The 25,409-nt window shown below is 50.5% G+C and overlaps 1 protein-coding gene and 1 long non-coding RNA gene across 3 annotated transcripts; one reads left to right on the top strand and one right to left on the bottom strand.

Annotated features, from left to right (window-relative positions):
• Window positions 1–466: 466 nt before the first annotated feature.
• Window positions 467–21,942, top strand: TSN (translin). 2 transcript variants are annotated; one of them, XM_029061835.2, is made up of 6 exons: window positions 467–572; window positions 6,562–6,655; window positions 14,494–14,590; window positions 16,409–16,524; window positions 18,966–19,045; window positions 19,624–21,942. In XM_029061835.2, exons 1-6 carry the CDS (start codon window positions 507–509, stop codon window positions 19,855–19,857), a joined length of 687 nt encoding a protein of 228 aa, XP_028917668.1. In that variant the 5' UTR covers window positions 467–506; the 3' UTR covers window positions 19,858–21,942. The 2 variants fall into 2 exon arrangements, with proteins under 2 accessions (XP_028917668.1, XP_028917669.1); XM_029061836.2 differs by lacking the exon at window positions 18,966–19,045 and having other exon boundaries at window positions 470–572; window positions 19,624–19,697.
• LOC114810563 lies at window positions 21,701–25,060 on the bottom strand. The gene is made up of 2 exons (XR_003758263.1): window positions 24,651–25,060; window positions 21,701–22,022 (listed from the first exon to the last, which is right to left on the bottom strand). It is a non-coding gene; the product is annotated as an uncharacterized LOC114810563 (long non-coding RNA).
• Window positions 25,061–25,409: the final 349 nt, after the last annotated feature.

Raw genomic sequence — 25,409 nt, 5'->3', positions numbered from 1 at the left:
TAAATGAATGAATGCAGGAAGGAGTGAGTGACGGGTGGGGGCGGGGCGGGGGGAGGGGCGGGGGGAGGGGCGGGGCGCCCTCGCTCGCGCAGGACCCCGGATGGGCCTTCTCTCCCCCCCTCCCCTCCCGCCGGGGTGCCCCGGGAAACGCCCGACTCAGATCACCCCGGTCCCCGCCGCGTCGGCCGGGCCCCCGTCGGGCCCGGAGCCCCCTCGAGAACGCCCCCCCTCCCCGCCATCCCCCAGGCTTCGGTCGCCCGTCGGGCGGCGAGTGGGGGAGGCCGGGCCGGGCGGGGTCAGGCACCCGGAGGGGCGGCCCCGGAGGGAAGCGAGGACCCCGGGGCGCTGCGCAGGCGCGGGGAGGCCCGGAGCCCGTTGGCGTGGCAACGCGCGGCCTTTCCCGCCCTCGGGCGGCCTTCGCGCGTCGTGAGGGGAGGCGCGCCCGCGCCCGCGCCCGCGCCCGCGCCCCCGCGCCCGCGCCCCCGCCCGCGCCCCCGCGCCCCGCCATGGCGGTCAGCGACATCTTCGTGGAGCTGCAGGCCTTCCTGGCCGCCGAGCAGGACATCCGGGAGGTCAGCGGGCCCCGGCCCCCCCCCCCCCCCCCCCCGGGCCTCCCCCTCCCTTGTCTCCCCGCCCCCCCGCTCGGTCCCTCCTTCCCCCGTGGCCGTGGAGCCCCCGCTCGGCGCCGAGCCCTGGGCGAAGCGCTGGGATTTAATGTGGCTATTTGTTAAGCGCTTCCTAGGTGCCGAGCACTGTTCTGAGCGCCGGGGTAGACCCAGGGGAATCGGGTTGTCCCACGGGGGGCTCGCAGTCTTCATCCCCATTTTCCAGATGAGGGAACTGAGGCCCAGAGAAGGGAAGCGACTCGCCCACAGTCGCCCAGCTGACACAGTAAATAAATGGTGGCATTTGTGAAGCGCTTACTAGGTGCCAAGCACTCTTCTGAGCGCCGGGGAGGATAGAAGGTGATCAGGGGGGCCCCCCGTGGGGCCTCACAGTCTTCATCCCCATTTTACAGACGAGGGAACTGAGGCACAGAGAAGTGACTTGCCCAAGGTCACACAGCTGAAAAGTGGTGGAGGCAGATTAATAATGATGGTATTTGTTAAGCACTTACTCTGTGCCAAGCACTGTGCTAAGCGCTGGGGGTCCTCAGGTTGTCCCCCGTGGGGTTCACAGTCTTCATCCCCATTTTACAGACGAGGGGACTGAGGCACAGAGGAGGAAAAAAAATGATGGCATTTTGTTAAGCGCTTACTACGTGCAAAGCACTGTTCTAAGCGCCGGAGAGGATCCAGGGTGATGAAGTTGTCCCACGTGGGGCTCTCGGTCTTCATCCCCATTTTACAGACGAGGTCACGGAGGCCCAGAGAATGGCTCCGTGGAAAGGGCCCGGGAGTCAGAAGGTCACGGGTTCGAATGCCGGCCCTGCCACTTGTCAGCTGTGTGACTGTGGGCAAGTCACTTCACTTCTCTGGGCCTCGGTCACCTCATCTGGAAAATGGGGATGAAGACTGGGAGCCCCACATGGACCCTGCATCTCCCCCAGCGCTTAGAACAGTGCTCTGCACAGAATAAGTGCTTAACAAAAACCAACATTATTATTATTATTATTAAAGTGACTTGCCCCAAGTCACCCAGCTGACAAGTGGTGGAGCCGAGATTTGAACCCCTGACCTTTGACTCCCCAGACCGGGCTCTTTCCACTGAGCCACACTGCTTCTCTGCCAGGCACTGTACTAAGCGCGGGGGGAGGGGATACAGAGTGGTCAGGTTGTCCCCCATGAGGCTCACAGTCTTCATCCCCATTGGGCAGATGAGGGAACTGAGGCACAGAGGAAGGGAAGTGACTTGCCCACCGTCACCCAGCTGACAGGTGGCGGAGGCAGGATTAGAACCCGCAACCTGGGCCTCCGCAGCCCGGCCTCTCTTGCCACTGAGTCAGATCGTATTGAGCGCTCCCTACGCGCAGCGTGCTGGACGGAGTGTTTGGCAGAGGACGGTCCACCCGATCCGGGCCCTTCCGCTCCCAAAATAAGCATCATGATAATTGTGCTCTTTCTTCAGGGCTTTTACGATCCTCCCGGCCCTGCGCTAAGCGCTGGGGTTGATGGAAGTCGAGGGGGAGAATTAAAGATCTCCTCTGGGCTTTATTATTAATAATAACTGTTATCAATAATGTTATTTCACGCTAATAATTGATAATGATAATGGTATTAAGCGCTAATAGACTGAGCCTCAGGTGGGACAACCTGATTATCCTCCGTCTCCCCCAGCACTTAGAACAGTGCTCTGCACATAGTAAGCGTTTAACAAATACCAACATCGTGGCTCAGTGGAAAGAGCACGGGCTTTGGAGTCCGAGGTCATGAGTTCGAATCCCAGCTCTACCACTTGTCAGCTGTGTGACTGTGGGCAAGTCACTTCACTTCTCTGTGCCTCAGTTACCTCGTCTGGAAAATGGGGATGAAGACCGTGAGCCCCACGTGGGACAACCCGATTCCCCTGTGTCTACCCCAGCGCTTAGAACGGTGCTCGGCACATAGTAAGCGCTTAACAAATACCAACATTATTATTATTATTTCCGCTGAGCCACGCTGCTTCTCCTAGAGAGCCATGAACGTGTCTGAAGGAGTAATTTATAATACAGAATGTAAAGATGTCTACATAAGTGCTGTGGGGTTGGGGAACGGGGCGAATATCAAGTGATTATTATTATTATTATTATTATTAAGTGTCCAAAGTTCACAGATCGGAGTGCAGCGAAGGGAGAGCCAGCTGGGGAAAGGGGGGCTTAATCAGGGAAGGCCTCTTGGAGGAAGTGTGACTTTGCTAATGCCTTGAAGGTGGAGAGAGTGGTGGTCTGGGGGATACGGAGCCCGTTGTTGGGCAGGGACTGTCTATCTGTTGTCCGAATTGTACCTTCCAAGCGCTTAGCCCAGTGCTCGGCACATAGCAGGCGCTCAATAAGTACGATGGAATGAATGAATGAATATGGAGGGGGAGAGAGTTCGAGGCCAGACGGAGGAGGTGGGAAAGGGGTCGGGCAGGGAGGCAGACGAGATGGGTCTGTTGCCGAATTGTACCTTCTAAGTGCTTAGTACAGTGCTCTGCACGTAGTAAGCGCTCAGTAAATACTATTGAATGAATGGGGCCCAGTGAGTAAGCTGGCGCTGGAGGAGCGGAGTGTGCCGGCTGGGCTGGCGTAGCGTAGGAGATCAGTATCCCCCCAGTGCTTAGAACAGTGCTTTGCACATAATAAGTGATCAACAAATGCCCTAATCACTATTATTGTTAGGAGGCGGGATGGGACGAGCCGATCGAATGCTTCCCAGCCAAGGGTAAGGAGTGGACGGGCAGTGCTTTGCATCCAGAAAGCGTTCAGTAAATACGATGTAATTAACTGGCCACCACTGGAGGTTCTCGAGGAGCCGGGAGAACGTTTTCATCGCTAAACGATCAGTGCAATAAAGTAGGAATTGGAGCGGGAGAGGCAGGAGGCCGCGGGGCCGGCCACGAGGCGGAGGCAGCAGTCAGGGCGGGATAGGACCCAAGTGCTAGGATTGATTATGACTCATTAATTACTTCATTCGTTGGCCCGCTCCGCTTTTATAAGCGTTAATGGACTAACTCAGTCGAGGGAAGCAGCGTGGTCTGGTGGATAGAACCTGGCCCGGGAGTCAGAAGGGCCTGGGTTCTAATCCGGACTCCATCACTTGTCTGCCGAGTGCCTTTGGGCAAGTTCTTTCACTTCTCTGGGGCTCAGCTACCTTATCTGTAAAATGGGGATTAAGACTGTGACACCAACCACCCCCCATGTAGTTTGTATCTTCCCCAGTGCTTAGAACAATGTATAGTGCGTCGTAGTAAGCCCTTAAATACCATTACCCCCACCATGTAACTTGTAACTTCCCCAATGTCCGGCACTTAGCAAGCCCTTAAATACCGTTGCAATAATAATTAAAGAAAAAAATAAAGACGAGAAGCTCCCCTGAGTGAACCTCCCCGGCGACCGTCTTGCCTCGGTTCCATCACTCACTTTGTGCCTGGAACTCCTACCTCATTTGAAAGCCTTCTTAAAAAAAAAAATCCCATCTCCTTGGGGAAGCCTTCCCCGATTAATTCACAATTTCCAGTCACGCCAACCCTTAGAATTTAGGAACAGTGTTTAGAGTAGCCAGCTATTTATTCGGCCTTGTCATCCTGATCCATCCGTGCTGTCTCCTGTTTCTGTGAATAATTTTTTGTCCTTTAGTCCAACCTGTTACATTGTAAGCTCCTGGAGGGTAGGGGTTGTCTTTTTCATGGTATTTGTTAAGCACCAAACACTGTGTCAAACACTGTTCTAAGCGCTAGGGTGGATACAGGTGAATTAGGTTGGCGCATTCCCTGGGACTCACAATCGAAATCGGGAGACTAGAACTGAAGCACAAGGAAGTTAAATGACTTGCCGAGGGTCACGCAGCAAGCGACTGGCAGGGCTGGAATGAGAACCCAGGCCCCCGCCCTTTCGACTAGACCATGCTGCTTCTTGTCTTGCTTGTTTAAAAAAAAAAAAAAAGATTTGTTAAGCACTTACAATGTGCCAAGCACTGTTCTAAGCGCTGAGGAGATACAAGGTGATCAGGATGTCCCACGTGGGGCTCCCAGACTTACTCCCCATTTTCCAGATGAGGTCCCTGAGGCACCGGGAAGTGAAGTGACTTGCCCAAAGTGACACAGCTGACAGGTGGCGGAGCCGGGATTAAGGCCCGGGCTCTTTCCACTGAGCCCCGCTGCTTCTACTGAAATACCCTTGAGGGACCTGCAGTAGCGCAGTGCTTTGCACCCCATAGGCCCTCACTAAAAGCCACGGGTAATGGTGAGGTTTGAAAGCGTAGAGCACGGCTCGGATCTCTGGGAATGCTCAGCGGGCAGTTTCCCGTTTGGGATGCAACCCTGCCGCGATCCGCGCATCAGCCAGGAGCCCAGCCACCGTGGATGGAGTCTCCCCCATCCCCGGCGGGAACAACCGAGGACACTCGATTTTTGAGGCTCGGAGACCGAGAACCTGCCCCGAAGGATGGATTTTAGTTCCAGCGGCTTGCACGGCGTGGACTCCCCCTCGCTCTTCCCTGCCGCCGTGCTATATCCGGGGCTCCGTGCGGAGTGTGGGGTGGAGCGTAGGGTGCGTTGTCCGACAGGTCAGGGGGCAACGAGGAGGGCACTGCCTTCTGTAGAGCACGGGGTGGCTTCTCTCCATTCAGGACTTAGTTCCTGCCATAGCGTCTGCGGCACACTGCTCCTGCCAAGTCTGTGATGACATGACTCGGAAAGCGGTTGCCTTGCTAGTAAAAATAAGAAGAAGAAGAACAACAACAAGAATAATGGCACTTGTAAGCGCTTCCTATGTGCCGAGCTCTGTTCTAAGCGCCGGGGGAGATACGAGGTAATCAGGCCGGCCGTAGTCCACACGGGACTTACACTCTTAGCTCCATTTTCCAGATGAGGTAACCGAGGCCTAGTGAAATGACTTGCCCGAGGCCACACGGCAGGCAAGTGGCAAGGGGCAGAGCCGGGATTAGAACCCAGGTCCTCCTGACTCCCGGGCCCGTTGTCTTATCCGCTGAGCCACGCTGCTCCCCTCTGTAGCTGCTGTAGCCTCTGCTCTTTTCCCTGCCGCCCCCTGCCCGGGTTGGTCATCTAGTTTTCACGAGCGTGGCTTAGTGGAAAGAGCCCGGGCTTGGGAGTCAGAGGTCGTGGGTTCTAATCCCACCTCTGCCATTTGTCAGCTGTGCGACTTTGGGCAAGTCACTTAACTTGTCTGTGCCTCAGTTACCTCATCTGTAAAATGGGGATTAAGACTGTGAGCCCTACATGGGACAATCTGATAACCTTGTATCTATTCCAGTGTTTAGAACAGTGCTTGGCACATAGTAAGCGCTTAACAAATACCGTTATTATCCTACTGAGAGCTCGCCTTCTCCAAGAGGCCTTCCTAGACTGAGCTACCACTTTTCCCTCTGGTCCCCCTCCACCCTCTGCTCCCTCCCCCTTCACCTCCCCTCAGCTAAGCCCCCTTTCCCTCTGCTCCTCCCCCCGGCGCTGTGCTCATTTGTATATATTTTTATTACCCTATTTATTTTGTTAATGAGGCATCCATCCCCTTGATTCTATTTATGGTGATTATGTTGTCTTGTTTTTGTCCATCTGTCTCCCCCGATTAGACCGTGAGCCCGTCGTTGGGCAGGGATGGTACTCTGTCTGTTGCTGAAGTGTACATTCCAAGCACTTAGTACTGTGCTCTGCACATAGTAAGTGCTCAATAAATACTATTGAATGAATGAATGAATGATTCCCGTTGGGCTCGTCCACCGCCCTAGGAGACTCTCTGGTCAGAGCCCTTCCCCCAGGCGGAACCAGAGGTAGCCCCCGCCTTTCCTGATTCCCAGAGAAGTGCTCTTTTAGGGGTGAAATGGTGAAATGAAAAACCAAGACCAAGCTGGGATAGCAATAGTAGGAAGTACGGAATATTAAATGTATTTCTCTTCAGGACTTGAACATTCTGTTTTTCCTTTTCAGGAGATTCGGAAAGTGGTCCAGACTTTAGAACAAACGGCCCGAGAGATTTTAACTCTGCTGCAAGGAGTTCATCAAGGCTCCGGATTTCAGGACAGTGAGTCCCTCGTTTGATTTTCAAGTTTATTTTTCTTAAGAGTTTACTCCTAGCAAAGTAGAGATCAAAGGCTAAGACAAACAGGCATTCCATTTCTATTTTACGTTACTAAAATGTCCGTGATGTTTTGAGAACTGTTCTTCCTCCTATCGGAAGAGGAAACGGAGTGACTCTTCGATTTCCAGGGCAATTGTTGAATCTGTCATGAGTCTTTGGATTGCTTTTTAGCATCTGCCTAGGGCTAATTAATTTCAAATGGAATCAAAAATAGGTGGGAAATTCCATGAAGGTTCTTGTTGGGTTGGAGATAGTACTTCAAATGTTCTAAAGTGAAAAGACTCTTTTGGACTCCATATCTAATAGCTCTAACAGACCAGAGAAGAAGCAGGGCCTAGTGGAAAGAGCCCGGGCCAGGGAGTCAGGCGGATCTGGGTTCTAATCCCGGCTCCACCACTTGGCTGCTCTGTGACCGTAGGCAAGTCATTTCACTTCTCAGTGCCTCGGGTACCACATTGGTAAAATGGGGATTAAGACTGTGAGCCCCATGTGGGACAGGGATTGCGTCACCTGATTAGTTTGAATCTACTCCTGTGCTTAGAACAGTGCTTGTCACATAGAAAGTGCGTAACAAATGCCAAAACAAAACAAACTACCCCCTCAATGTCGAGTTATGTTAAATTACTGGTGAACATTTTGGGTTAAAAAAAAAATTTCCGAATATAGATCAAGCTGAGAAAAGTTATTTTTAAAATTAAAAAGAATAAAAATGAAAGTTAGGCAAGAATCTTCTTTAAACATAGATCCCCTTCTTAAATGTATTGTAAGAAAGAACTTGAGTTTTTTTTCAATGAGTAATAGTGCCTTCTGAGAACAACGCTTCATTCCAAATGCTTGGGGAGTACAGAACCACAAGACACATTACCTCCCCACAAGGAACGTAAAGCGATATCGTACTCTCCCAAATGCTTAGTACAGTGCTCTGCCCACGTTAAGCGCTCAGTAAATGCCATCGATTGATTGATTACAGCATAACCTCCTAAAGAGTGAGGTTTTCTCTCCCCAACGCTGGGGCACACCCCAGATCCACTGACCAAGGCAGTTTTACAGTTCCTGGTCTCCCAGATTAATGTTGGGATAATCAGCCGCGAAAGGGAGGGCACCCTCAGGAAGAGGCACAATCAAACCACCTCCTGTATTCGGAATCATATGGCTAAAGAATGGAATCAGTCACAGCTTGCAGGATCTTTACAGAAGAGTTGAGCCAAGATGAGTTGGCTATATCAGCTGGAGGTCAGGGCGAGTTGGAAAGGGACAGTAATAACAATAATAATAATAATGGTATTTGTTAAGCACTTAACTAGGTGCCAGGCACTGTACTAAGCGCTGGGGTGGATACAAACAGATCGAGTTGAAAACAGTCCCTGTCCCACATGGGGCTCACCGTCTTAATCCCCATTTTACTGGTGAGGTCACTGAGGCCCAGAGAAATGAAGTGATTTGCCCCAAGTCACACAGCTGACAGAGGGCGAAGGCGGATTAGAACCCATGACCTCTGACTCCCAAACCCGGGCTCTTTCATTCATTCAATGGCATTTATTGAGCACTTACTATGTGCAGAGCACTGTACTAAGCGCTTGGAATGTACCAATCGGTAATAGACAGTCTCTGCCCTTTGACGGGCTTACAGTCTAATCGAGACACGCTGGAAGCTTCTTTCCTTTGCTTCGCACACCTGAGGAAAGCTCCTCAGGAATTTGGCCCGAGCTGTAAACCGAAGCACCAGAGAGATCCAGAGGTAGGCTAAAAATGTCAGGGAAATTCCAGAGGTCAGTATGGGTGTGATCCGTTCGTTTGTTTTCCCCAGGATTTAATGTTATATTCATTTGATCTAGGGTCTACCTTCTGGGCCAATAAACCCCAGGGGAAAGTTTAATCCAAGAGCCCATTTAGAAGGTTCCATTTAATTCAGTCCTCTTTATTGAGCACTTATTGAGTGCAGAGCACTGTACTAAGCCTTGGGAGAATACAATAAAACAGTAAACAGACACATTCCCTGCCCACAACGAAATTGCAGTCTAGAGGGGGAGACAGTAATAGAAATAAATGTGACAGATATGGACATAAGTGGTGGGCTGGGAGGGGGCGTGAATAAAGGGAGCAAGTCAGGGTGATGCAGAAGGGAATGGAGAAGAGGAAAGGAGGGCTTATAGCAGCAGCAGCTATAAAGTTATTCTTTTAATAATAATAATATTAATAATTTTTAAAATTGGTATTTGTTAAGCGCTTACTGTGTGCCAAGCACTCGCATATGGGGCTCACAGTCTTGATCCCCATTTTTCAGATGAGGGAACTGAGGCCCAGAGAAGTGAAGGGACTCGTCCAGAGTCACACCGCTGACAAGTGGCAGGGACGAGATCAGAACGCACGACCTCTGACTCCCAAGCCCGGGCTCTTGCCACTGAGCCGCGCTGCTTTTCCGAGCCTTTAGCCAGGAGTACAGCTTTTGGAGCTTAGAGAAGAGAAGCGTTTAGAAGAGGCCCTCGTGTAGCTGAGCGGGAGGAAATGGCGGGGTGCGGTCCTGGGAACAGACCCAGGTCACGCCATTCAGACAGATGACCCATAACTGGAGACCGGGCAGTGTGCCTTTGGAGGTGTGCGGACGAGGACTCGGAGGGCTTATTTAGACAGGGTCAGGGCCGCGTCTGCCGCTTTGGAAGAACGGTCACTAAAGCAAGATGGCTCCTCCTCGTCCTCAGATCAGGGCTCTTCCAGGACTCCTCTGGAGTTCTGAATTGTTGGTATTCATCCCATCGCATTTATTAAGTGCTTACTGTGTGCAGAGCACTGTACTAAGCGGAAATGGCGACTAGAGTAAATGGACTCTGTTTTGACGTCCCTCTGGGCCTCTTCTCAGGATCGGGACTTGTCTGTAGCCTGTCTGAAGGTGAGCCGGACGGCTTTCCCCTCCTTTTGCCGGTCCAGCCCCTCGTAGAAGCGGATGCCATCGGCTCTCGCCCTGTTGACCGTCGAGCCTCGCTCTCCGTTCGGAGCCCCCTCCCCGAAGATGGCCGTGGCCGCTGCCAGATAATTAGCAGCTTCCCACTGTCGCCGGGCGGTTCGTTTCGGGGTGGCCCCCTCTCCCGTCGCGTCGTCGTTGCGGCTGCGTCGGAGCTTCGTGGGGCTCAGGCGGGTCCACCCCGCCCGCCTCCTCTAGGTCACCCCATCCACACGCCTTTTATCGTTGGCCGATCTCCCTTTCCGGTCTCCCTGCCAAACAGGGAGATGCTTCGCTGCAAATAAACGTAGACTCTAGACCGTAAACTTGCTGTGGGCAGGGGGTGCATCTGCTTTATTATTATACAGAAACAGCATGGCTTAGAGAATAGAGCCTGGGCCCGGGAGTCAGAAGGACCCGGGTTCCGATTCCCCCTTGTACCGTGAGACCCTGGCGAAGTCACTTCACTCCTCTGGGCCTCAGTGACCTCATCTGGAAAAACGGGGGTTAAGACTGTGACCCTCAGGTGGACAGAGATTGGACCCAACCTGATTTTCTTGTTTCCACCCCAGCGCTTAGTCCGGTGCTCGGCACAAAGCGAGTCCCGAACAAATGCCACAGTTATTATTCTTATCTTGCACCCTCCCAAGCGCTCAGTACAGTGCTGAAAATAGAGTAAGCGCTCAATAAATGTCGTTGGCTGGCTGATGATAAGCCTTGAATGTGGCGACGACTCCGTGATCTATAGGTTGCAGCGCAGAAGTTGTTGGGTGGTAGGAAGATGACAGGGTGACCCGGGGGCATTGTCCAGGATAAGCAGTGCCTTGTGGGGTCAAGCTGTTTTTGAAATAATTGTCCTTCACCGGACAGAATTGTAAATGCAGCTGGTCTCGGAAAGTTCCAGTTGTCCAGAAAGTCAAATTTATTTCACAAATTATTACCGCTACCAGATCGCTCAATCAGTGGTGTTTATTGAACCTCTTTCTGCTAGAGAGAGCTAAGCACATGGGAGAGATCGATCACGTAAGTTGCAGGTGTTAGCATTTTGGCAGGTCATTTCATTCTTCCCTTCTCTCTCTCTTAACCTTCTAAGACTCCCTTGTCAGCCGTGTGGGTAGACAAGTCCGTCAGGCTGGCTGGCTTCCTAGACTGGAGAAGAGGGATTTTTCAGCCTTGTTTTCCAGTCGTGGTGCACTTTAAGCCACAGCTGGAGGCAGCAGAAAACAACGTCAGCTTTTGCTAAACCGCACCGTGAGCCAACGGCTTTTGAAATGACCGTTTTCCACCCGCAGCCGAGAGAGGATGCAGTGAACTGCTAACCTCCGAGTGTTAACGGATGGGGGCAAATCGGAAGTCCTTTTGAGTGTTTTGGGTTTTATAAGCAGGCACACACTAGGGAAGCTGCTGGCTCCTCTAAGATTCGAACACAAGGCCAGTGCAGCGGGGCCGCCCCGAGGATGACACCCGAGCGGACCGAGGCGATGTAGAAAGGAAGATGGAGCCTTCTCCAGCGGCCGTGAACATGGGAGGTGTCCAGCGCAGCAGCCCGGAGCGAGGGGGCTGCCGGGAATCGTAGCCGATGGGGTTGGGAGCTTTTCTTCCCTTTTCCCGGAGGCTCTTGAATGAGCTGCAGTTTGCGCTGGAAAACCGGAGGTGGAACCGGTTAGTCTACTGGAAAGGAAGTTGGCTTTTTTCCCCTTCGTGGGAGACCGCACCATTTGAAGGTAGTCTCAGAGAAGCAATTCAGTAAAGTCTCCTTAATTCGCAAGGTTAAGCTCTCAAGATCTTTCACCTTTTTTAAAAAATTGCTTTTAAAAAGTCTCTGCTTGCAGTTCTTGAGTGTACATAGGAGAGAAGAGAGGCTCCTCCCACCGTTTATCTCTCACTCCCGGTGCCTTCCAGGGGGATCCTACATTTCGGGGGGTCTAAAAGCTTGGAAAATATCCGGACTTGGTCTCCGGTTGCTCCAGCCAACAGCTCCACAGGGAAGAGGGTCTTCACCTCCCAGCTTCGTGCTGGAAACCCCGAGTGTTGTCGGCTGCTGCTGGGGAGGCAGTGTGGCCTAAAGGAAAGAGCTTGAGATGGAGGGAGAGTCAGCCAGCCGGGGTCCCAGTCCCCGTCCTCCTGCACTAACCTCTCGAGTGGCTTTCGGCAAGTCACCGAGCCCCATTTTACAGATGAGGAGACCTGTTACGTAGAGAGATTAAAATATCCATTCTTTGTTCCTGGGGTTATCTGTTATTAATAATAATAATTATTATGGTTTTTGTTAAGCGCTTACTAGGTGCCAGGTACTGTTCTAAGCGCTGGAGTAGATACAAGGTTATCAGGTTGCCCCACATGGGGCTCACAGTCTTAATCCTCATTTTACAGATGAGGTCAGTGAGGCACAGAGAAGTTAACTGAATAATAATGGTGGTATTTGTTAAGTGCTTACTATGTGCCTAGCACTGTTCTGAGTGCTGGGGTAGTTAGGAGGTCATCAGGTCGTCGCACGTGGGGCTCGGAGTCTTAATCCCCATTCTACAGATGAGGTCACTGAGGCCCAGAGAAGTGAAGTGACTTGCCCAAAGTCACACAGCTGACAAGTGGCGGAGCCGGGATTAGAATCCACAACCTCTGACTCCCCAGCCCAGGCTTTTTCCACTAAGCTCTGCTGTTTTACTATGTGCCAGGAGCTGTACTAAGCGCCGGGGTAGATATAAGCTAATCAGATTGAACACAGTCCAGGTTCCACGTTTTCCAGATGTGGGAACTGAGGCCCAGAGAAGTTAAGTGATCTGCCCAAGGTCACACTTCAGACGACTGGCGGGGCCGGAATTAGAACCCGGGTCCTTCCGACTCCCAGGCCCGGGCTCTATCTACTGGGCCGTGCTGCTTCTCAAGTTTAAGTGCTGGTAATCAAATACCATCCACCAATCAATCATTTGTATTTATTGAGCACTTACTGAGTCCAGAGCACCGTACTGAGCGTTTGGGAGAATACAGTAGAGTCGGTAGAGACGCATTCCCCGCCCATAAGGAGCTAACAGTCTAGAGGGGGAAGCAGACAATAATATAATAAATTCTGGAACTGTGCGTAAGTGCTGTGGAGCTGAGGGTCGGATAAATGATCAAGTGCTAAAAGGGTATTAGATCCAAGTGCAGCTCATTCACTTCAGCTTAATCCCCATTTTACAGATGAGGTCACCGAAGCACAGAGAAGTTAAGTGACTTAATAATAATGATGGTATTTAAGTGCTTCCTATGTGCCTAGCACTGTTCTGAGTGCTGGGGTAGTTACGAGGTCATCAGGTCGTCCCATGTGAACCTCCAGATAAAGGAAACAAGCGTTCATAACCCAAACCCCAAGCGCTACCGTTGGAGGCGGCCCCCCACTACAGGCCGCCGCATTGAACATCATTTTCCCGTATCCAACGCTGTCCAATAGGGTCCGTTTTCCTTTGCCGCCTAGCTTCATTTCACTTCCGTCATCCTCGAAGCGTCCCTGCCACCTGCCGGATCCACCATATTGGCCCCGGGTTCAGATCTGAGTGGAGCAGCGGCTTCCTGATGTGAGCTGCAAAGGCGACACCGAAGGGAGTAGGGGAAATGAGCGCTGCTGGGGCATCGCTAGGTCAACTGTCTTTTGGGGAACTGTGCTACGTGACAGTCAGAAGTGACTTGACCTGTACAATGAGATGATTTCAGTGTTGTAGATAACTCTGTCTTTGTTAGGCAGAGGGGGCTAGCCTTTCACAATAATAATAATTGTGGTATTAAGCACTTAATACGTGCCAAGCATTGGGGTGGATACAATGCAGTCTCTGTCCCACGTGGGGCTCCCAGTCTTAATCCCAATTTTCCAGATGAGGTAACTGAGGCACAGAGAAGCTAAGTGACTCTGCCCAAGGTCACACGGCCGACAAGTGGTGGAGCTGGGATTAGAAACCAGGTCCTCTGACTCCCAGGGCCGGGCTCCTTCCACGAGGCCATGCTGCTTCCTATTACATAACTGCCTTCGGTCCAGTTATAATAATGGGAAAATACACCCTTGAACAAAACGGCCGTACTATAAGCCAAGACCAGTGCTCCTTTTAGGAGCGGTACATCCAGGGCCTCCCTTAAGCGGAGGTTGATTCTGGGCGTTAGAAGATCCGTTCCCTAATCTAGTCCCCCTGCTTTTGTCTCTTCTGATTTGTGCTCAAGCCGCAGAGAAAATCAGACAGTGGTGAGACTGCAGAATTAACTATTTGCGATTACCTGTGGTTTGGAATCTCCCAAATAAACCGTTTCCATACGTGAGAAGATACTGATGTATCTGATGTACTGATGTCTCTGTTGCCGAACTGTACATTCCAAGTGCTTAATAAAGTGCTCTGCACATAGTAAGCACTCAATAAATGCTGTTGAATGAATGAATGATGTATCACCAAGAGGCCTTCCCAGACTGAGCCCCCCTTTTCCCTCTGCTCCTCCTCCCCTCCTCTCCCCCCCCGCCCTCTGCTCTTCCCCCTTCCCCTCAGCACTGTACTCATTTGTATATTATTTATTACCCTATTTATTTCTTGATGAGTTGTATATCTCCTTGATTTTGTTATCCTGATGATGTTGTCTTGTTTTGTTTTGTTCTGTTTTGCTTTGCTGTCTGTCTTCCCTTGCTTAGACTGTGACCCCACCATTGGGCAGGGATGGTCTCTATCTGTTGCTGAATTGTACATTCCAAGTGTTTAGTACAGTGCTCTGCACATAGTAAGCGCTCAATAAGTACTATTGAATGAATGAATGAATGAATGAATGAAGACCCGTTGTGATTATCTGCACCTTTCTCTGTTTATTAAATTATTGCTTTGTTCTCTGATAGTTCCAAAGAAGTGCCTGAAAGCTCGAGAACATTTTGGCACAGTAAGAACTCAGTTAACATCGCTGAAGACTAAGTTTCCTGTGGAGCAGTACTATAGGTTGGTAAAAAAAAAAGAAAAAAAGAATTATTTGCATGAAATGAAAAAAAAGCTTCTATAATTTAGGCACCATGGACTAGAAGTTCGTGGTGGGCAAGGAATGGGTCTGTTATTTGGTTATACTGTTGTCTCCCAAGCACTTTCCACAGTGCTCTGCTCAGAGTAAGCGCTCGAGAAATGCCATTGATCATGAGCTTTCAACTCCCCCTCTAGACTCTAAGCTCAGTTTAGGCAGGGCCTGTATCTACCAACTCATTTGTAGTGTACTCGCCCACGCACTTGAGAGAAGCAGCGTGGCCTAGTGGATAGAGCCCGGGCCTGAGAGTCAGAAGGTCATGGGTTCTAATTCCGGCTCCGCCAGTTGTCTGTTGTGTGACCCTGAGCAAGTCACTTCACTTCTCTGTGCCTCCGTTACCTCATCTGTAGAATGAGGATTGAAATCGTGAGCCCTGTGTGGGACAGGGACTGTGTCCAACCCGATTTGCTTGTATCCACCCCAGCGCTTAGTACAGTGCCTGGCACATAGCATGGCTCAGTGGAAAGAGCCTGGGCTTGGGAGTCAGAGGTCATGGGTTCGAATCCTGGCTCTGCCACCTGGCAGCTGTGTGACTGTGGGCAAGTTATTTCACTTCTCTGTGCCTCAGTTACCTCATCTGTAAAATGGGGATTAAGACTGTGAACCTCACATGGGACAACCTGATTACCCTGCATCTACACTCCAGCGCTTAGAACAGTGCTCTGCACATAGTAAGCGCTTAACAAATACCAACATTATTTTATTATTAACAAATATCACTATTATTATTTTTATTACTATCATCATCTTTATAAGGGGTGGTGCCTGGGTGAAGTAGCCCAGTATGGGATCCTGCCTCGAGGAGCTGAGCAGAAGGAGGTTGTATTACAAAAGCACTTTGACTTTTCACTAATTAAATCTGTGCATCTTTTCTGGAAATTTAATATATTGGAAGTGCGATCTTGATAAAAGAAAAAAAATCACCCAAGTAATTTAGAAGATAAAGAAAATAAGTAGGTGTTGAGCATCTTTTTAATATTGTGACTGGAAGCAAAAGTGAAACCAGCGCCAGGTGCTGCAGACAACAAACAAATCAGCACAACAAAGGACGGTCTTTGTGGTTGGGACCCTCCAGGTCCTTCATTGGTCTTTTCAGTCAGCCATGCACCCCTACAGCAATTTCATTCGTTCATTTGATCGTATTTATTGAGCACTTACTGTGTGCAGAGCACTGTACTGAGCGGTTGGGAGAGTACAGAATAACAATAAACAGGCATATTCCCTGCCCACAGTGATCTTACAGTCTGCATTATCAAACATCTATCATGTCAGTCAGTTGGGCAGCCACTTTGTGCAGAGAGTTCTCCAAGGTACTGTGAGGAGTGCCAAGCAGTAAAGACAGCCAGTCCATGGTATTTATTGAGCGCTCACTTTGGGCAGAGCACTGTACTAAGCACTTGGGAGAGTACAATACAACAGAATTAGTAGACATGTTCCCTGCCCATAACGGGCTTACAGTCCAGAAGGGGAGGTTTCAAGTCAGCCAATCGATTCCTGTTATTTATTGAGCTCTTACTATGTGCAGACCATTCTACTAAGCTCTTGGGAGAATTCGAAGCAACAGCAGTCACATTCCCTACCCAGAGCGAACTTAGTCTATGGACTGGGCCCAACCCACTGGGTTCATATCCACCCCAGTGCTCTGTACAGTGCCTGGCACACAGTAAGCACTTAACAAATACCATCATAATTATGATTAGTATGAATAAAATCGTTTAATGAATGCATCTCTTTCACTGCAGATTTCATGAACACTGGCGGTTTGTCCTGCAACGCTTGGTCTTCCTGGCGGCTTTTGTCGTGTATTTGGAGTCAGAGACTTTAGTGAGTCGAGAGGCTGTCACAGAAATACTTGGAAGTAAGTTCGCTCTTCTTTGGTGGTGGTGGTGGAGGAAAGTGCAGAGTTGCTTTTGTCCTTCTGACCTGCAGAGTCAGGCCTGACATCATTTGACCGCAAGGATCTAGCTTTCCCTTTGTTTCCCGTTAAATGAACCCATGAAATCTATAATAGAACAGGTGAAAACATCCTAAAGGTCTTGTTTTCCCCTTTCGCGATACCTGTAAAAATGGAATCGACTCAAGCATCGGGGACACAAACAGTTCACTTTATGGGCCCCGACGATATTATCGTTAAAAGTTGGGCGGATCGTTGGTATTTATTGAGTACTTATTGTGTGCGCTGTACGCCATCCCTGCCAACCGGGAGTAGGAGCGAAGTGTGAGGGTTAGGTTGGAGCAGGAAGGGGGCAAGGTGGCGGAGTGCTTTAAAGCCAGTGGTGAGGAGTTTTTGTTTGATGCAGAGGTGGACGGGGCAACCGCTGGAGTTTTTTGAGGAGCGGGGTGACGGGTCCTGAACGTTTTTATAGAAAGATGATCCGGGCAGCAGAGCGAAGTACGGGCCGGAGCGGGGAGAGCCAGGAGGCCGGGAGGTCAGCAAGGAGGCTGATGCGGTAATCCGGGCGGGATAGGATGACTGATTGGATTTCATATGGTAGCAGTTTCGGATGAAGAGGAAAGGGTGGGTTTTAGCCATGTCGTGAAGGTGGGACCAACGGGATTTAGCGATGGATGGAATATGTGGGTGGAATGAGAGAGGGGAGTCAAGGATAAGGCCAAGGTTACAGGCTCGTGAGACAGGAAAGATGGCGGTGCCGTCTGTAATGATGAGAAAGCCATGGGGACGATGGGGTTTGGGTGGGAAGATGAGGAGTTTTGTTTTTTTTGGCATCGAGAAGGTAAAAGTAGAGCTCAGTTATGATGCCAAGAGGTCAGTTCACTGTTCTTAGAAAGGATTCAGTCCCTGTGTGTAGGGATCTGGGAGCAGATCACACTGGCTCAAATGGCAAAGGGAATTGGAATGTCTGATGATTCACGCGGGAACTATTTATTTAGGTTCCGGAACTTGCTAAAAAGACAGGGGTCGGTCAAGGGGGTCCGGGAGATTTTAATACCATCGGTGACTAACCCGAATGATTTCAGGCTCCTGCCCTTCTTGTTCTAGTGGAGTGGGTCTTCCCCTAAGGAAAATCACGTCTCTGACATTGTGTGTAAGTTTTCGGTGATCTAATCTTCGATTACTGGACCATGTTGAGTTCTCCTGGTCGTTACCTCCATCACTTGAGGGTAAAAGTGACCATTTCATTCAATTCATTCATTCAATAGTATTTATTGAGCGCTTACTATGTGCAGAGCACTGTACTAAGCGCTTGGAATGAACAAGTCGGCAACAGATAGAGACAGTCCCTGCCCTTTGACAGGCTTACGGTCTAATCGGGGGAGACGGACAGACGAGACGATGGCGATAAATAGACTCGAGGGGAAGAACATCTCTTAAAAACAATGGCGACTAAATAGAATCGAGGCGATGTTCATCTCATTAACAAAATAAATAGGGTAATGAAAATATACTCGAGTGGACGAGTACGGTGCCGAGGGGATGGGAAGGGAGAGGGGGAGGAGCAGAGGGAGATGGGGGGAAAAGAGGGTTAAGCTGCGGAGAGGTGAAGGGGGGGGCGGTAGAGGGAGTAGAGGGAGAAGAGGAGCTCAGTCTGGGAAGGCCTCTCGGAGGAGGTGAGTTTTAAGTAGGGTTTTGAAGAGGGGAAGAGAATGAGTTTGGCGGAGGTGAGGAGGGAGGGCGTTCCGGGACCGCGGGAGGACGTGGCCCGGGGGTCGACGGGATGGGCGAGACCGAGGGACGGCGAGGAGGTGGGCGGCGGAGGAGCGGAGCGTACTGAGTGGGCGGTAGTAAGAGAGAAGGGAGGAGAGGTAGGAAGGGGCGAGGTGATGGAGAGCCTCAAAGCCCAGAGTGAGGAGTTTTTGTTTGGAGCGGAGGTCGATAGGCAACCACTGGAGTTGTTTAAGAAGGGGAGTGACATGCCCAGATCGTTTCTGCGGGAAGATGAGCCGGGCAGCGGAGTGAAGAATAGACTGGAGCGGGGCGAGAGAGGAGGAAGGGAGATCAGAGAGAAGGCTGACACAGTAGTCTAGCCGGGATATAACGAGAGCCTGTAGCAGTAAGGGAGCCGTTTGGGTGGAGAGGAAAGGGCGGATCTTGGTGACAAGGGCCTAAGGGAGATTTGATTTTCCCAAGAAGCCTCTTGGTGTAAAGGGTATAGTGAAGAAAGAAGAAATGGGATGAGTTCAGGTTAGGGGGAAAAAAACGACCTTTAAGAAACCGTTTCAGATGGTTCGTCCGTTTTAAGACAGCCAAGTGATCCGTTTGGGCTGTCGGTTGATGATGGTGGTGGAGTCGAACCAGATTCAGAACACAAACCCATCTTCACTGTGATGTGTTTTCAGTTGAACCAGAGCGAGAGAGAGGATTCCACTTGGATATTGAGGACTATCTTTCCGGAGTTTTAATTCTCGCCAGCGAACTGGTAAGCGATCGACTCAAATGATCTTTAGTCTTTTATCTCTGTCGGATACGAATCTGTCGTTTCGAGTGAGCTGAAAGCTAATGCTGATGGGCCAAAGATCTTGTCTTTCTTATGTGAAGAGAATATTACCCTTTTGGTGTAGGATTTGTCCACCAGCTGGTGACTGCCGCTTTTCTGCAGATCAACCTGAGCCCCACGAAAGTTGCAGAAATAATGTGAACTTTTTTTCAAATATCTGGTCTTGTTTTATCTTCGGTAGTTTTCCTCTGCTTTGCATGTAGAAGCGCGCTCATTTTCGGTACCGATCTCCAGGAACGTTGGCAGGTACCTAACAACATAATTACTCTTCAGGCAGTTTTGCTCTGAAACTCCAGCTCACCTTGATCAGACACAAATGGAAACCTCATTTTAAACGAGATTCAACCCGAATGGAAAATAGTACTGTAGCTTGAAGTCGGTAGCACGAGAGTTTCCTACTAGTCGTCTCAGGTGAAACGGTATTTCAAGTCTCTTTATAACCTGATTTTTATTTTTTTTTTAAATTTTTTGTTTGTCCCATCGTGGTTGTCGTTTTCTAGTCCCGGCTGTCGGTCAACAGTGTCACTGCCGGGGATTACTCCCGTCCCCTCCACATCTCCACTTTCATCAATGAGCTGGATTCCGGCTTCCGCCTCCTGAACCTGAAAAATGACTCACTGAGGAAGCGCTACGATGGCCTGAAGTACGACGTGAAGAAGGTGGAAGAAGTGGTCTACGACCTGTCGATCCGAGGGTTCAACAAGGAAGCAGCGGCCGCTTGCGCTGAGAAATAGGGGAGGTTCTCTGCCCCGCCGCCGGCCTTGTGTACCTCAGAGGGCTGCCATTGGGAGGGAGGGACTTTCACGTCCCCCCTCCTCTGATAGTTTTAGGAGACCCAAACACTGAATACGGATCTTTATTTTCTTACCAATTGTGCGGTGCAGGTTGCGGGTATGAGAAAGCCAACACGTTTTCTAGGAATAATCAGAATGGCTCTTCAAGGACTGAATTCCCATTGTTGTTAATGCCAGCGAAGGCGCGCTTTAGTCATCCGGGGTCTGTCCGTCCCGTGAACCGCAGCAGTGGCCGCGAGCGACGTCAACGGGTAGCCCTCGGGCTCGCTCCGACTTTCTGTCGAACAGTTTGCCGCCCCGTTGTCGTGGCCTGCCAGCGGTGAGCCTTCCTAGCCTTCACACACGTACACACCCTCAGAGGGAGAGACACAGATAGGGCGGTAGTAATATAGGAAAAATGAACGGCCTGCTTCCTTACTACACACGGCTGACTTTTTTTGACTTCAAACCTTGGCGGGAGAAGTTGTATTTTGGCTACTCCCCCGGTTCCCTCGGGCCTAGTTCTCCAAAAAGGAAAAATTGGCCCTGTTGAATTGGCGCAGTTCAGGTTTTCAGCGGGCGTCCTTGCATCTGTCCCTTTTTAAATAATAAATACCACTTCCACGTAGAGAAACGGGGCTTTCCCCTTTAGCAGATGTTTGTGTTTTTGGTGTTCCCTTCCCCTGCTGCGCGTCTTGGTCTCACGTTGTCATCTCTCTATCGCCAGCACTCTGTGTGTCCCAGTTCCACAGTCCGCAGAGGCCAGCGCTAAGTCTGGGCTGCCGGCGGTATGCAGTATATATATCCTTTATACTGACTACTTGAAAACAGTGAGCGGTTAGGTGTCCTTTTGTGGATCTGTGAATAAAAGAAACAAGATTTTGTATATTTTTATATTCATTTGGCATAACAGGTCTGTTACTGAACGGTGCCCAGACACCAGATGTGTGGTTCTTGATTTCTGATGACAGTTAAAGCCTATAGGACAAACTTCAGGGTTTTGGTTTTTTTTGTCATCATCTTCCAAAATTTCATTTTTAAATGAAACATCCGATTTTCTCTAATTCCTGGATGAGCAATTTATAACCCTGACCTGACTTAAAGCTTGCTTTCCGAAGCTGGTGGAGGAGAGATTACTGGAATTGCTTTTGGAAAAGCGCGTCCTGCCCCTTCTCTGTTGCCTGTTGTCTCTGCTTCTTCCTTTCTCTAAAGCAGTGGGCAATAATAGTCGGAGAAACAGTAGCGCGTAGAAACGGATCTGTAGTCGAGCGGGCGGCCGCCTTTCCACCCTCAGGCCCACCGCTGATTTTCCGTGACCCCGTCGTTCGATCTCGAGGCAACTTGATCTCCCGACTGCGAAAAGGGGCAGAGGGTATTTGCCACCCGGTTGGACGAGGGTGTTAGGTGGAGGGTTGAGGTGGCGGCCTCGCGCTCGAGCAGAGAGAAGAGGCTCTGAGGTTCGAAGAGATCAGTGGTATTTAACCCAGAGCCCAAACCGGCTCGGTCCTCCCACGCGGAACGTAGATCGGGTACGCTCCCGTCGTCCCTAGGCGCCGAAACCTGTTTGAAGGGAGCGGAAATGAGGCTCCAAAGAGCTTAGGGAATTTGGGGCAAACTGTGGATTTTTTCAGCCCCGTGATCCCCGTCGAGCGGCTGGGAAAGATGCGTCGGAAGTCCTCTCGGGCTTACGGAGGTTTGTCCCGTGGGCCGACGTAATCCGTCACTCCCCATCGGGGCTGGGGAGGATTTTCAAGTGGACTACGTAGGAGGTGAAGTTTTTGACAGTAGGTTTAGAGGTTTTTGCGGGGGGGTTTGGGGCCTTGTAACTACATGTTCTGAGTTGCTTAAGAGATTAAAAGTGCTGTGGAAATCAGGGGAGGATAACTGGAGAAGTTGGAGCGGAGTTGAGGAATAGGAGCGCAACACACTCTTGTAGAGGGAATAGTCAGGTGACCAAAGAGAGCAGCTTGGATGCGTGTCTTGTTAATTCTTCCATTGTATTTGTCGCTGCGGGTGTGTTGTAAGCAATAAAACCGATTTTTGTTTCCTCGTGTGTCGTGGAAATGGATTTCTGTCAGCGTCTCCTAGGTGGCTTTTGCCGGCAGAACGACGGGCCTTCTGTTGTGCTGTGAAACAACCAGCTGTTATACGTTGGTACCATCAACAAAGATGATAGAAAATGATGTGTTTATCCATTACACAGAACACCGTGGAGCATTTCCTGAGTAATGGGTGGGGAACAGAGTGGCTTAGTGGAAAGAGCCTGGGCTTGGGAGTCAGAGATCATGGGTTCCGATCCTGATTCTTCCACTTGTCAACTGTCTGACTTTGGGCAAGTCGCTTCACTTTTCTGTGCCTCAGTTACCTCATCTATAAAATGGGGATGACTGTAAGCCCCACGATGGACAACCTGAACGCCTCGTGTCTACCCTAGCGCTTAGAACAGTGCTTGGCCCAGAGTAAGCGCCTCACAAATACCATAATTATTAATGCCGGGTTCTTAACTGGCCCTGGGTTCAGGATGGCCAAATGACTCTGGCAGGAAGTAGGTGGGAAGAGGCTGTTCTGTCAAGGGAAGTTTGTTTACTTAATAAAGGGTCGAGGGAAGGGACAGAAAAGTGCCAAAGCCAGCACTTTGTTGATTCATTTGTTTCTACAAGGAAGCTAATGATAGCGAGTGCTAAGAATCGACTTAAAATTTCTTCTGTCTGAAAATGATAAAGGAATGCCAACCCTTGGGGTAAATGTCAGAGTTCAGGCGGTCAACTCAGTAATCCTTTCGGATATCGACGATGTTCGTTTGGAAGAAATCACAACTTCCTGAAGCTTCGGATCCCCCGCCTAACCGAGGCCGGGTTTTCAAAAGGGAACGACTTCTCCAGGGTTTGCGGGCGTTCTCGCGATCGACCTGGGGTTAAAATGCAGCGCTGTAAGCTCATCCGTCATCTGGTAAGTTTCGTCCAGGACCGGGACGGTGATGTACCTCTACCGGACGTTCCCCAGTGCTTAATCGATGGGTCGTATTTACTGAGCACTTACCGTGCGCAGAGCGCGGTACTAAGCACACGGGAGAGTCCAGTGTAGCCGAGTTGGGAGACGTGTGCCCTGGCCACCACGAGCTTATAGTCTAGTACGGTGCTCAGCACGAAGTGGGCGCTCCCAGAGCTAAACGCTGTCACGGAATGTGTTCCCGTGGCAGCACCCGGCTCACAGACCCAAAGACGGACCAAAGCGAACGGAGAAGGCCAGCGTCTTCTATGGGGGGACCGTCCCCTTACGGCGGCAGCGTTGTCTAAGGGGCGGCACGGGCGAAGGAGCCAGAAGACTTGGGTTCTAATCCCAGCCCTGTCATTCCCGCTCCGTGACCTTGGGCAAGCCACTTCACTCCTCTGGACCTCAGTTTTCTCATCTGTAAAATGGGGATTCAGTACCTGCTCTCCCATCTACTTAGACCACGAGCCCGACGAGAGACGGGGATCGGGTCGGACCCGCTTACCTCGTATCTACCATCGGGTTTAGGGCGGCGTTGGGCACAGAATAAACACTTCACAGATGCAGCGTGGCTCAGTGGAAAGAGCACGGGTTTAGGAGTCAGAGGTTACGGGTTCTAATCCCGGCTCCGCCGCTAGTCAGCTCTGTGATCTTGGGCAAGTCACTTCACTTCTCTCTGCCTGTTACCTCATCTGTCAAATGGGGATTAAAACTGTGAGCCCCACGTGGGACAACCTGATCATCTTGTATCCCCCAGCGCTTAGAACAGTGCTCTGCACACAGTAAGCCCTTAACAAATACCACAATTTATTATCCGTAGTAGTGTTAGGCGCCGGGTCAAACTAAAGGCCTACTGCGCTTCGTTGTTGGCCGAACAAATCGGTCATTAGGGTGTCCCCGCTGTTTCTCATGCTCCTCATCGGACTGACTGCGTTCCCAAACTTCACTGCTTATGATCTTGTCCTGCTGTGTGATATCAAGGTGATATCTGGGTAGCGTCGATAAAGACGTTGGTAATAAGTCCTCAACTTACTGCGTGCATCATTGTTCTAAGCGCTGGGGTAGAGGCAGGGTGATCGGGTTGGACACCGTCCCTGTCCCACACGGGGCTCACGGTCTTCATCCCCATTTTACCGACGAGGGAACTGAGGCCCAGAGAAGTGAAGTGACTTGCCCGAGGTCACAGAGCAGACAGGGTGGAGCGGGGATCGTTCCCTGCCCACAGGGACCTTAGAAAACGTTCTCTGGCTGGGAGCTACGGACCGTACCACCCAGCTCTTCAAACAGTTCCACTGCGAAGCAGCGTGACTCAGTGGAAAGAGCCTGGGCTTGGGAGTCAGAGGTCATGAGTTTTAATCCCGGCTCCTTCCCATGTCAGCTGCGTGACTTTGGGCAAGTCACTTCACTTCTCTGGGCCTCAGTTCCCTCATCTGAAAAAAGGGGATGAAGACTGTGAGCCCCAGGTGGGACAAACTCATTACCTTCTATCTCCCCCAGCGCTTAGAACAGTGCTTGGCACATTGTAAGAGCTTCAATTCCATTATTATTATTATTACCAACATCTTTACCGACAGTACCCAGATATCACCTTGATAAAACACAGCAGGACAAGATCATAAGCAGTGAAGTTCGGCAACGTAGTCAGTCTGACGAGGAGAATGAGCATCAGCGGGGACACCCAAACTGCTGAACGGTAAATTGAAATGACAAAACCAAAAGCAAGGAGGGCAGAGGAAACATTTCAAGGACACAAAAAAACACACCTTTAGACGAGGCCGCATTTCCGCTGAAAACCGCAAGTCGGTTGTTCAGGATAGACTCGCGTGACTCACTGCCATCCAAAAAGGAACGGGAGACAAGGAGGAAGAAAAGAGCACCGGCAGAGCAAACGATCGATCCATCAACTGTATTTTTTGAGTGCTTACTGTGGGCCCAGCACCGTATTAAGCGCTGGGGCGAGTACAGCAGTAGAGAGTTGGTAGATAGCGATCCCTGCCTGCAGGGTGCTTACGGTCTAAAGGGAGAGCTTACATTTAACATGATGCAATGAGATCAACTTTTTGTGGACATGCTGTGGTCTGGACTCTACTTCCTCCCATCTGGAGGGAAGCAGCGTGGCTCAGTGGAAAGAGCCCGGGCTTGGGAGCCAGAGGTCATGGGTTCGAAGGCCGACTCTGCCACTTGTCAGCTGTGTGAGTGTGGGCAAATCACCACTTCTCTGTGCCTCCGTGACCTCATCTGTAAAATGGGGATGAAGACTGTGAGCCTCACTTGGGACAACCTGACTACTCTGTATCTATCCCAGTGCTTCGAACAGTGCTCTGCACATAGTAAGCGCTTAACAAATACCAACATTATTATTATTATTACTTGGTACAGAGCGTATCTGCTGTTGGTGAATAGACACAGGATTATGTTTAATCATCCTTTTAATCATCCTGATCAACTTCATTAATCAGGATGACTAAAAGGATGATTAAACATAATGAACTGCTCGTTAGAGGAATTAAGTAATGAAACAA

The sequence above is a fragment of the Ornithorhynchus anatinus genome, chromosome 1 (genome assembly GCF_004115215.2).
Source record: "Ornithorhynchus anatinus isolate Pmale09 chromosome 1, mOrnAna1.pri.v4, whole genome shotgun sequence".
Lineage (NCBI taxonomy): Eukaryota > Metazoa > Chordata > Mammalia > Monotremata > Ornithorhynchidae > Ornithorhynchus > Ornithorhynchus anatinus.
Note: the sequence above shows the minus strand (reverse complement) of the source record. Positions and strands in the feature narration are given on the sequence as shown.

Coding starts and splice junctions, on each gene's coding strand:
- TSN (XM_029061835.2), top strand. CDS start 507: ATGGCGGTCAGCGACATCTTCGTGGAGCTGCAGGCCTTCCTGGCCGCC. Junction 14,591..16,408: donor CCTGTGGAGCAGTACTATAG/GTTGGTAAAAAA, acceptor CTTTCACTGCAG/ATTTCATGAACACTGGCGGT. Junction 19,046..19,623: donor TAATTCTCGCCAGCGAACTG/GTAAGCGATCGA, acceptor GTCGTTTTCTAG/TCCCGGCTGTCGGTCAACAG.